The sequence below is a fragment of the Chelonia mydas genome, chromosome 16 (genome assembly GCF_015237465.2).
Source record: "Chelonia mydas isolate rCheMyd1 chromosome 16, rCheMyd1.pri.v2, whole genome shotgun sequence".
Lineage (NCBI taxonomy): Eukaryota > Metazoa > Chordata > Testudines > Cheloniidae > Chelonia > Chelonia mydas.
The window spans coordinates 25586687-25600142 of NC_057857.1; the positions used below are offsets into that span (position 1 = coordinate 25586687).

The window sequence follows — 13456 nt, forward strand, 5'->3', positions numbered from 1 at the left end:
GTGCTCTCTGTCATGCTGCTCACTACACCTGGAACAGTCTCCCTGCTCTGGGTAGCAATTTCAGTGTGTATGCCCAGTCCCAGAGTACACAATATCAGCATTTAACATTTGGTCTATGCTGGTCAATAATGGCTTTACTGAAGCCTAATAAAACAAATAAGGATGCCATTGATTTTAAGGAAGAAACATGATTTGAGAAAATGTTTTTAAATTATGAAAGATGTGTGTTATTGATGTTTTACATACACTGAGAAAAGTCACAGAATTTGTAATTAGGTTCCATCAGAAACTATGCCTCAGTCACCTTACTGATCTACATTAAGGTGTTAATATTAATGCTATTTACCACAATATTAAATATTATATAGTTACAATTTGTTGAGTTTCCGTTTCTGTGTGAACCATAACTTTAAAATTCCAGTCTTTTGTACATTTAAAATCTCAGCTATAAATTGTTTTTTCATTTAATTACAGCAAGTTAAGGTTCCTACAGCATTAACTCAGATATATTTTTGTTTTTCTATACAAATGTCTATCTGTCATATTAATGGCATAATGTACATCATAATATACAGAGTATGTACAATATGACCATATTAACTGTGTTATAACCTTAACATTTTCAAGTTCCTGGCTTTTTGCAATTATAATTGTAAACTTAATGCTGCCTTGAAGCTTCCATTTAACATGTAATAACTGACAAAACATTAATAGTAGGCAGTTGGTGCTATGGACCCAAGATGCATCATACAAAGGAGATGTGAGCTTCAGTGGAAGTTATAATGATTTTAAGGTCCAGAATGTTTGAGAAAAGGCTGAAAATTGCTTATATTTAGCCTAGAGAAAAGAAGGCTGGGGTGTGGGGGTGTGTGACATGAGAACAGTCTTCAAATATGTAAAAGGTTGTTATCAAGAGGATGGTGATCAATTATTCTCCATGTCCACTGAGGGTAGGACAAGAAGTAATTGTTAATCTGCAGCAAGGGAGATTTAGGTTAGATATTAGGAAACACTAACTATAAGAATATTTAAGTACTGGATTAGGTTACCAAGGGCTCTTGTGGAATCCTTGGTATTGGAGGTGTTTAAGAACAGGTTAGACAAACACCTGTCAGGGAAGGTCTAGGTATACATGATGCTGCCTCAGTGTGGGGGCATGGACTAGATGGCCTCTTGAGGTCCCTTCCATCTCTACACGACTATGATTTTATCAATGAGATCACTAACATGAGTAAGGCCACCACAATTTTACCCTAAAATGTGCTAGACACCTACTGAAAATCTGTTCTATGAACAATAAATACACTTCATTTTTTTTTAACCAAAATTATATGCAGAGAGCAAAGCTAACAAGCAGTCCTGTTTTTACTGCTGCTGAATCCAAGAGGTTGATTCTATGTGGAGATCGGATTTCACTATACAGATACAACTCACCTGCCCTTTAAAACTTGGCTTTCTGGATTTATTATAGTAGTGTCAGATCATATATCCTATATATAATACTATATTTATATAAATAGTAACCACAATGCTTTCTTTTAGGAGAGGCCATGACTGCTCCAGGTCAAGCCTTTTCTCTCCTCATTGTCTCTCCCCCAAAAGGCCAAACTGAGAATATGTCGCTTGCAAAACATGCTAACGAACTTGGAAGCTCAGCAGTTCCCAAATGTGGTAACATGCAGTGCACAACTCCTGCTCTTTCCATTTCTAAAGTTTATAAATTGGTACGCTACAGCCAACACCATTCTTTAATCAGCATTTCCACTGAGTAGTTTCAGTGTTGTATGCAATTTCAAAAGTAAATATTCAGTTGATCCAACAGCTTCCAAAATACCTCAGAAATTTGGCTTTTTTAGGAATTTGTCTCTAGTCTCTGGCACCCAAGGTTATTTTTAAGAAAATGACTTAAAGGAACACTGTCAATAGATCAAATTGTTAAATTCTCTATTTTTCTTGCATCTGTTTGTAAAATGCAAGTAATTTTGAGAGATTTTTTCAAAGAAAATTTCTTATTTAAAAATACATTTTTTCTAGATATCCAGCACTCATAGGCAAATTCAAAACCATGTAGTATGCACAGGGAAGCAGCTATGAACAACCTGCAATAACTGACTGGTGTATACAGCCTAGCCCTAGTGAACATCCCTACAATAACAAACCAGATTGTAAAAACAACGAGGAGTCCTTGTGGCATCTTGGAGACTAACAAATTTATTTGGGCATAAACTTTCATGGGCTAAAACCCACTTTATCAGATCAGCGGGTTTTAGCCCACAAAAGCTTATGCCCAAATAAATTTGTTAGTCTCTAAGGTGCCACAAGGATTCCTCACTATTTTTTGCTGATACAGACTAACATGGCTACCACTCTGAAACCTGAAACCAGATTGTACATTTTATTTATTTGTTTGTATGTATTGAGGCAGTGCTTAGGAGCCCTTGTCATGGACATTGTGCTACGCACTGCAGAAACACAAGTAACAGAAAGGTAAAAAATGATTTTAAGAAATAGATGTTTAAGATTTCAGGGTGTCTATTATAAAACAAAATGAAGAGAAGAAAGACTCCTGCAAACACATTAAGAAATCCTGACTCTGTCAACAACTTTAAAGGACTTAATGAAGAAAGCATGGAAATCAAAACCTGGCTGCAGATCCTCACTACCAACAGACATCGTTTAAATTTAGAAGAGATAAGAGAAAATTTATTGAGGAATTGCAGCTTCAAGTGGAAGAGAGGGATTTTTTTGTTTTGTTCTGTAAAGTTTATGTTTCAAGTCTCTCAAACTACAGGATTCTGCCATCCCAGTTCCTTCCTATAAAATCTGTGAAGAAAACCAATTTCTGCTGATTTCCCTTAAAGTCTTGTGCACATATGCTATCTCACAAAATACTGCTACATTATATGGAGCGGAATAATTGTTATTTTTAGACTTACAAAGCCAAGTAGGGGCCTAAGTGACTAATCTGGTGAGATCCTGCCAACTCAGTGGGCCAGTTCTGGAAGATATTTTGTGAAAAAGAACAAGGACAATTGGGTAAGCCACTTCAGGTATGATATAAACTAACCTGAACCTTCACTCAAGTCTTAACCGAGCCTAAACTTTTCCTGATGTGCAATTAACTTGGCCTTCAACAATTCACATACACTTCAAGCATATTTCCTTATTTTGTCTGGGACAAGAAGTAGAAATGCAAAAATCCCCAAACAAAAAGTGTTCTGAAAACATTTTTACCTTATAGAAAAATGAGGAGCACCAGAATTCTTGAAAGAAACCCTGATGTGACAAGACTTCTTGGGTTTGGGGCTTCTCTCTCACTAATGAGGCATCAGTGCTAGAAGTTTAGCTTCCAATGGACTGGCAGTAAAGTCTGCAGTGCAGTGAATGATTACAGCTTTAGTGACCAAATACTATCATGTGCTTATCCTGGATTGTATTGTGCCCACAATAACATCAGAAGCTAAGCTCTTTGGGCCATGGACCCACCTGTCTGCCACAGTCCATCTTCTGTACTACACTGCACACACTGAAGGTGCAATATTAATAAGAAGAAATAAAGTCAATCCCATGCACTTTAACAATTGCAATTACTCAAATGTGACAGGTATTTCTCATTTATTTAAAATCATGTTTAAGCCATTTACAAAAGTGTAATTACCTTTTCCTAGAAAATATTTGAAATACCATCTGGTGTGGTACTCTGGGTTTTCCAAGTGCACATCTGTTCTGCGCCATGTACCTGGGGTGAAATCTGCATTCTGAAGCAGAAACAGAATTGGGAAATTATTAGATTAAACCCCTCCAAATGCAAAGGTGGGGAGGGGGAATAATGCAGGAAAAAGTCAAGCAAAATTAGCTGAAGTGCACTTGAGGAGTTTGATCCTCATGCCCATTCTTCATTCAAAAGCATGAAGCTGATTTGGAAATCTATTTTAATGCAACTGAAATAAAAATTTCTTACAGGTGATTTGAATATTGGATTGCTGAATAACCGGAATATTGGACAGAAGGTCACAGATTGTTCAGGAAAGACAGGCAGGGGAAAACAAGGAGGAGATGTTACACTGTATATCAAGATTGTATACACTTGTTCTGAAGGAGGTGACAGACAGGCCAGTTAAAACTCTCTGGGTGAAGACAAAAAATGGGGGCAACTTCACGGTAGGTGTCTACTACAGATCACCAAATCAGGAGAAGAAGGTGGATGAGGCATTTCTAGAACGAATAACAGAAATAACTAAAAACACAAGACCTGGTAATAATGGGGAATTTTAGCGACCTAGATATCTGTTGGAAAAGTAATACAGTAAAACAAAGTGTCCAGTAAATTCCTGGAATGTGTAGGGGATAACTTCTTGTTTCAGGAGTAGAGGAAGCAACCACTGGAGGAGTAGTACTTTAGACTTGATTCTGACTGTAGAAGGCAATTTGGGTGAAAGTGATCGTGAAATGTTTCTAAGGAAAGAAAGGACTTAAAAAAGCAAATTTTAACAAGCTCAGAACTAGCGGGTAAGGTCCCATGGAAAGAAAATCTAAGGGAAAAAGGAGTTCCTCAAAGAGTTTCTCAAAGAGAAAATATTTAAGGCATAACAGCAAATTATCCCGATGCAAAGGAAAGATCAGTAGAATAGTATGAGGCAAATACAGCTGCATCAGGAGCTCTTTAAAGACCTGAAAATCAAAAAGAAATATTATAAATAGCGGAAACATGGACAAATTGCTGGGAACGAATATAAAAGAATAGCACAAGCATGTAGGCACAAAATCAGAAAAGCTAAGGCACAAAATGAGTTACACCTAGTAAGTGACATAAAAAGCAACAAGAAGAGATTATTTCAATACATTAGGAGCTAGAGAAAAAACATAAGTAAAGTGTAGGTCCACAACTTTGCAGGGAAGGAGAGCTAATAACTGATGACATCAAAAAGGCTAAAGGTGTTTAATTCCTGTTTTGCTTACAGCTTCACTAAAAAGGCTAATTGTGATCAAATACCTAACCAGATTTAACATTAACAACAAGGGGTAAGGAACATAAGCTAGAATAGGTTAAAGAATAATTAGATAATTTAGATGTATTCAAATTGGCAGGGCCTGACAAAATTCACCCAAGCATACTTAAGGAACTACATGAAGCAATCTTTGAGAGCTCATGAAGGATGTGTAAGGTCCCAGTAAACTAGAGAAGGGCAAACATTGTACTTATCCTTAAAATGGGGAACAAAGAGAAAGTGGAGAATTACAGACCAGTCAGAGTAACTTCAATATCTAGAAAGATAATGGAACAAGTACACCAAGGATAATAGAATGATGAATAATAGCCAGCATGGATTTGTCAAGAACAAACCATGCCAAACCAACTGAAATTCCTTTGTTGACAAGATTACTGGCCTAATGGATGAGGGGAAGCAACAGACATGCTTTTAAGAAGGCTTTTGATACATTCCCACATTACATTCACAGAAGCAAACTACAGAAATGTGGTCTAGATGAAACTACTGTAAGTGGGTGTACAACTGGCTGAAAACACATACTGAAAGAGTAATCAATGGCTCGCTGTCAAACTAGGAGAACCTGTCTACTGGGGTCCTGCAGAGGTCTGTCCTGTGTCAGGTACTATTCAATATTTTCATTAATGACTTGGATAATGGGATGGAGAGTATGTTTATAAAATTTATGGACACCAAGCTAGGAGTGGTTGCAAGTATTTTGGAGGACAAGATTAGAATTCAAATTGACCTTGACAAACTTGAGAATTGGTCTGAAATCAGCAAGATGAAATTCAATAAAGACAAGTGCAAAGTACTACATTTAAGAAGGAAAAATCAAAACACACAACTACAACATGGGGAGTAACTGGTTAGGCAGTAATACTGCAGAAAAGGATCTGGGGGTATAGAAGATCACTTACTGAATATGACCCAGCGTGATGCAGTTGCAAAAAAGACTAATATCATGCTGGGATGGAACAACAGGAGTGTCTTATCTAAAACACTGGAGGTGATTCATTGCTTCACTCTACTCAGCACTAGTGAGGCCTCAGCTGGAATACTGTGTCCAGTTTTGCACTCCACACTTTACAATTTGTCTGTATCATTCTTAAAGAGTCCAAAGGGCAGCAACAAATATGATAAAAGGTTCAGAGAAACCTGATCTATGACAAAAGCTTAAAAAAAACAGATATGTTCAGTCTTGAGAAAAGAAGACTGAAGGGGGAAACTGATAGTCTTCAAATATGTTAAGAGCTGTTATAAAGAAAACAGTGATCAATTGTTCTTCACATCCACTGAAGGTAGGACAAGAAATAATCGGCTTACTCTGCAGGAAGGGAAATTCTGGTCAGATATTAAGAAAATCTTTCTAAGTATAGGGATAGTTAAGTACTGGAATAGGTTACCAAAGGAGGTGTGGAATCCCGGTAATTGGAGTTTTTTTGTTTTTTTTTAAGAACAAGTTAGAAAAACACCTGTCAGTGACGATCTATGTATACATAGTCCTATCTCAGTGCAGAGGGATGGACTAAGATAAACTACTGAGCTTCCTTCCAGCCCCTTACATTTCTAGGATTTTATTTAGCTAAATGCTTTCATATCACTTCGGCCTTTTCTCACTGGCTCTCCCTTGGAACCACTGAGTTTTTGATGGCCCTTTAACATTCTACTAAAAGCAACAACACATCTAGATACAGGAATTATAGCAAAAAACAGGTTTTTAAAACTCTCTTTACAATGTTTTGCCTCCAGATTTCCCCCATTTCTCTTTATTCTTCCCAGCATAACCCTAGAAGACTTTCAGCCATGGCCACCCATACTTTTGGAAGAACGGAGGACATGGGAATCCCACTGGAGTCCTTCACTGCTGCTTCTGGGTTGATTGCTTGGTTAAAGGCAAGATTTAAAGTGACACAAGTCCCTCTCTTCTACTTAGGGAATGTTTATGCTACTTCAGCTGTGCTCTAAAGCCAGATCCCTCACTTTACCACCGTATTCTTCAATGAAAACTCTATTTTCATATTTTGGTCTAGAATTTCAGCCAGAAAAAACAACCCACCCTGACTCTTAGGTACTTAATAGGATCTGCGGTCTCAGTTGTACCTGGCCTTGTTTATGGAGAGCAGGGCAGTGCAAGGTACCTACACACTTTTGCACTCGTACACAGTGATCAGGCAAAATGGCTGTCCTTGCACTCCCCTGAAAACAAGGACTACTACACACTAGTGACACTGTCTTACTAACCTTTCTATAGGGGCAGAGCCAAACCTCAGGCAGCTTCTCATGCGGCATTGAAGAACACATCCTGAATCTTTTCAAAGGGTGGTGCATGCCTGGAAGCATTGTGCCAGGCTAAGCAAATGCCTTCCGGAGTTCCTGCTGAGGACATGTGCCCCTGCAATGGACTGTGACATTAAATCACAACTGAACCCAATGTGTTTCTTTCATTATTCAAATCAATTCAAATCAGCTGATGACAATGATGAAATACTTTCCATTTCAACAGTAACAAAGGAGGATGTTAAACAGCAGCTCCTAAATCTAGATATTTTGAAATCAGCAAGACTGGATAATTTACACCCATATATTTTTAATGAGCTGGATAAGGAGCTCTCTAGACTGTTAATGATGATTTTCATTATGTCTTGAAACAGTGGGAAGATCCAGAAGTCTGGAAGAAAGCGAATGTTGAGCTATTACTTAAAAAGCCAAACAGGATGACCAGATAATTTATAGGCCTGTCAGCCTGACATCAAACCCAGGCAAAATAATGTGAATGGTTGAAACAGGACTCATTTAATCAAGAAGAAAGTATAATTAATCCCAATATATATGGTTTATGGAAAGTATATTTTATCAAACTAATTTGATTTTTAATTTATGAGATTACAAGTTTGGAGGATAAAGATAACAGTAGTGATGTAACAGACTTTTGTAAGGAATTTTGACATAGTACCACACAACTATATGGCGCATATGAAATGATTAAAAACTGGCTAACTGATAGAACTCAAAATGTAATTGTAACAGGGAATCACCTGCAATAGATTGTGTCTAGTGGAGTCCAGCAGGGATCTGTTTTTGGCTGTAGCCTATTTAACATTTTTATTAATGATTTACAAAAAAACAAAATCATCACTGATAAAGTTTGCAGATGACAAAAAGATTGGGGAAAGTGGTAAATAATGAAGACTACAGGTCACTCATACAGAGCCATCTGGAATTCTTAGTAAACTGGGCGCAAGAAACCACCACAAGTTGTATTATAACCAAATGTAAATGCATACATTTAGGAACCAAGGATGTTGGCCATACCTACCAGATGGGGACTCTATCCAATGAAGCAGTGACTTTGAAAAAGACTTGGGAGTCATGGTGAATAGTCAGAAGAAAATAAAGTCCTAGTGCATGCTGTGACCAAAAGGGCTAATTCAGTCCTTGGATGCATAAACAGGGCACTCTTGAATAGGAGTAGGGAGATTATATTACCTCTTTACTGAGCACCTCTGTACTGGAATACTGAAAGCAGTTCTGCTGTTCACAATTCAAGGAGAATGTTAATAAACTGGAGAGGGCCATATAAGTTAGAGAGGGTTCAGAGCAGAGCCACAACAATGGTTAAAAGACCGGAGAACATGCTTTACAGTGAAAGACAACATGCTCTCTCTTTAACAAAGAGAAGGTTAAGGTGTGACTATATAGTTAATAAGTAACTACATGGGGAACAGAAATTTGATAGATGGATCTTCAATCTAGCAAAGATATAACAACATCAACAGCTGGAAGTTGAAGCTAGACAAATTCAGACTAGAAATAAGGCATAATTTTGTTTTTAAAATAGTGAGGGTAATTAAACAATGGAACAACTTACCAAGGGTCATGGTGGATTCTCCATCACTGGAAATTTTTAATCAACATTGGGTGTTTTTCTAAAAGATATGTTCTAGTTCAAACAGGAATTAGCTGAGGGAAGTCCTATGCAGGAGATCAGACTACTTGATGATAATAGTCCTGTGACAGGTTGAACCCCCCTCATCTGGTATACCACCTGATGTGCTGGGGTCCCAGTGGTTCCGCCCGTTCCACCAGCCTGGGTTTCCTCACCCTGTCCTAGTTGTGCCAGGCCCTCAAGCCTTCTCCAGCACACACACATACACACACAGGTAGGGACACTCCCAGCTGCAAATGGACACAGAGACAATGAGATCAGCTATGTGTGGAAGGAATCAGCTCGGGGATACACCCAGCACTCACGTGCACACTCCCTTCGGGGTGTAAACGCAAAATAATATTGTCTTGTACTGTACAGAAAAATCTGCACAGCACAAGCTCATAAAAATTGCCCTCTCCCTCAATGTAGAAAGAGATATGCACAGCTTCTTGACCTCCCCCACCCAAGATATGAATTACACAAACTGGGTTATGTTACAACCAAGAAATAAGTTTATTAACTACAAAAGGTAAATTTTAAAGTGATTATAAGGGATAGGAAACAGAACAAAGCAGATTACTGAGCAAATAAAACAAAACACGCAAACTAAGCTTAATACACTCAAGAAACAGGTTACAAAATGTAATTTCTCACCCTAAATGTTGTTTTAGGCAAGTTGCAGAGTTTCTGTAGCTTAGAGTTCCAGTTATTTCTCTTTACAGACTGAACCCCTGTCTCAGCCTGGACTCAAACCTGCCTTTCCCTTCAGGTGTTTTTAGCAGTCTTCCTTCCTGGGCAGGCAATGGAGGAGAGTCCTGAATGCCTTCCTTCCCAGCCTTAAATAGAATTTACCAGGTGACATCATTAGATGACCCTGCAGTGTTAAAGCAACATCTCAGGAAGCTCTTCAGGAAGGTGGAACATTAGTATCTCCAAAGTTCTACTGTCCTTCTTAAATGGCTCATTCAGGCTGATTGCCTACTGTCTGGTGGGCATTCCCCCAAATACACACACAGTTGTAATTGTTACATAGTCAATATTCCTAACTTTAGATACAGAAATGATACATTCATACAAATTGGATATACACATTCAGTAGATTATAACCTGCTCATTGATACCTCACGTAACTCATCTTGCATAAAACATATCTTAGTTATGCTGTATTCGTATCATAACAATATTTCTGTGAAGAATATGGGGTAATGTCACAAGTCCATCCTCCTAGCCTTAAAAATCTATATCTAATAAATATGAATATGATATGCATTCTGTGTCATGTAGTTAGGAGTTCTAAAATAGAAATTTTAATTATAAGGCACAGAATAGATATCGTAGAGGATTTTGAGAGATTTCTAACATTACACATTTTTCTCACTTGTGGACTTAAGCATCAGTCTCCCACTTTATGCACCTAGAGGCCAACATTTAGGCACCAACTTGTACTCACAAGCCCTGTTCAGCTGCCACATAACCCTGCAGGCACCTAAACTCCCGAGGAGCCAGAGTTTCCACCATTAAAGTCGATGAAGTGCTTAACTTTTGGCAGTTGGGCATATACACAGCCATGTAAGTCCTGATACCATCCAACATCTTGGCACCTAACTCATGCCTAAGCCTAAGCCCCACTGGGACCCACAAATTAGCACTCCCCTACCTATTTTGCCTTCAGGACCCAATCTGACCTATGTGCTATGATAATGGTGCGTAACACTTCTCCTTTCCCTATGACTTTTAGCTTAGTGGTTAGAACACTCACCCAGGATGTGGGAGAAGCAGGTTCAATTCCACTGTGTATAAATAATTAAATATTAATGTGCACCTAGACTGGAACACCCATAGGCAGACATATCTGAAGAACCACAGTTACTTCACAGGGTGAGTAACCATTTCTCGTTTCCTTTAAGTAGCAATATGAGTTAGGAGTAATCAATGTCTCTGTAAAACATTTGCAACCATAAATGTTCTCAATATTTTGAAGAATGAAGACTTTAGAGTATTTATAAAAGAAATCAATTTCAGTAAGAATGTGTGTAAGATTTTTTGTATAGGTTTACACTAAAGGTTTTTCTCTTTGCAAATAGGAGGGATGAGGAAGCCCTTTCAGTTTATAGCTCTGATAACATGTCCTAAGAATCAGTCTTCTTTTGAATATCTTAAATACAGAATATCCTCACACTGTTCTATACAGCCAGTTCTCTTTCTAACATTAATATCTTATAGAGTTTGTTTTATTGAGATAAAAATTATGTCCATACCAAACTGCTGTCTGGCACAAGTAGGATGTGTCTTGTTCTTTGAGAAGTTTCAGAGTAACAGCCGTGTTAGTCTGTATTCGCAAAAAGAAAAGGAGTACTTGTGGCATCTTAGAGACTAACCAATTTATTTGAGAAGACACTCTTGTTGTTTTCCTTTGAACCAAATGGTTTCTAGTTTTATAATTTACCATTTGTAATACATTGACAATATGCTGTTAAAGATACATATCAGATATTCTATATAAAGCACAATTACTAATATATAGATATTTAAAACATAGTATAAAAGAAAATAGTACTGAAGTTAAACCAAAATAGAAGTTAAAAGCTGCATCCCAGAATGTGTGTGTAAACACATGGATGTAGTAATTATGGTTTTATAGCTAAGGAGGTATCATTCTCTTTGGAATTCACAAGAGGGACTTAGGCACTGTGAAGCTGAGCAGGGAGCTGTCTAGGACAGTCAATAGGAAATGTTGAAGAGAGGGGTTTGGCCTGGGTCAGGGCCCTCAAAGGGAGCTAGGTCTCTGTCTCCACTTGAGATTCAAGGCACTGAAGTCTGTCCTGTACTTAGGTGCCTAAGCCAGGTCAGTTATTTTGCAAGAAAAACCAAGCCCACACTTTTGACCTTTAGCCCTGTGGTTAGAGCACTCACCCAGCATGAGAGAGCCCTGGGTTCAATTCCTGATGTGGAGCAGAGATTAGAACTTGGGTCATCTACCTCCCAGGAGAGGGTGCTAACCTCTGAGCTATGGGTTATGTTAGGGTCGGTTTCTTGCACTCTCTGTTGAAACTGTTCAATTTTTTAAATAAATAAATATTGAATAAGGCGGCGGGACTGGAACTTGGGTCTCCTACCTCCCAGAAGAATGCCCTAGATCACTGGGCTATGGAGTTATTCTCATGCTCTCTGTTTCTTCTCTACTGCAAAGCTCCATGGCAAAGAACTCTGAAGCGGAGAGGATGACGACAGATAGTGGAGCACCCACAGTGACACACTCAAAGAGCCACAGTTACTGCACAGGGTGAGTAACCATTTCTTCTTCTTCAAGTAGTGTCCCTACAGGCATGCCACTGTATGTCACTACCAAGCAGTGCCCTCTACGGAGAGGCGTGACTTTGGAGTTGAGTCCAAGATTGAGGACAGTACAATAGATAATACTGCATCAGAAGCTAAGCCTTGGGTAAACACATAGGGTTCAGAAAGGTATGAATGGAGGTACAGGTTGCAGCTCTACATATTTCTGTGACTAGAACATTCCTAAGAAAAGCTATCGAAGTAGAAAGGGATCTTGTGAAGTGAGTTAATGCTCTAGAAGGAGGTTACAGATCATGAGACTGATAACAGGTAATGGATATCTGGCTCCATCTAGAGAGTCTTTGCTTGGAAATTGGAGATCCAATTCTGTCCACAATGGAAAGAAATAATCTGGGAGATTTTCTGAAGGGTTTAGTCCTGTCTAGGTCAAAGGCTAATGCCCTTCTGACATTGAATGTACTTAATGCCACATATTTTCCTTATTCAGATGTGCTTTGGGGGAAAAAACTGGAATGTGGATAGGTTGGATTATGTGGACATCTGACGATACCTTTGGTAAGAACTTGAGGTATGGTTGTAATGTGACCTTATCCTTAAAAAATACTGTGAATGGAGGCTATGCCATCAGAGCCCCTCTCTCTCCCCCACTGTTTGAGCAGAAGTAACGGCTATGAGAAAGGCCATTTTCACAGACAAGCGTAGAAGGGAGCAGATAGACATACTTTCAAAGGGTGGGGGGGAGGGGCTCATAAAGGCATGTAAGCACCAAGTTGATGTCCCAAACTGGAGTAGGGCATGTGACTTGTGGGAAGAGGTTCCCCAGTCTCCTAAGAAATATCATCATTGTAGGATGAGTCAGCATGGAAAAACCCTCCAACATATGATGGAAGGCTGTAATAGATCACAAGTGTACTCTAACGTAGCTCAGAGACAACCCCGTCAGTTTTAGATCGAAAATGTAATCTGGTATATCTGACAGCAGAGAGGAATTAGGTGAAAGATGTCAGTAACAGCAGTGACTGAATCTCATCCACATTTGTAGGTAGGTATTACGAGCAGATTGTTTCCTACTATATAATTGTACTCTCTCTACGTCCTCAGAACAGACTGATGTTTCTAATCCTGCAAACCAATTAGCCATGCCTTGAGTCAAAGAACCTCAAGACTTTGATCAGCATCCCGAGAGAGAAGATGGGGACGGTCCAGAGAGTGATTGGTCGACCCATAGTGAGCTTGGTGA

At 38.7% G+C, this 13456-nt stretch overlaps 1 protein-coding gene across 13 annotated transcripts in view; it reads right to left on the reverse strand.

Moving 5' to 3' along the window:
- Window positions 1–13456, reverse strand: part of GARNL3 (GTPase activating Rap/RanGAP domain like 3) — a 227851-nt gene that overhangs the window by 125742 nt on the left and 88653 nt on the right. For 10 of the 13 annotated variants that reach the window (XM_043530540.1, XM_037879520.2, XM_043530542.1 and 7 more), the window contains one exon: window positions 3659–3758. The exons of 2 other annotated variants lie outside the window; for them this stretch is intronic. In XM_043530540.1, the coding sequence (XP_043386475.1) occupies window positions 3659–3758 (100 nt within the window). Of the gene's footprint in view, window positions 1–3658; window positions 3759–7232; window positions 7735–13456 lie in introns of those variants that run through there. One more of the 13 variants, XM_037879521.2, reaches the window with a different exon arrangement.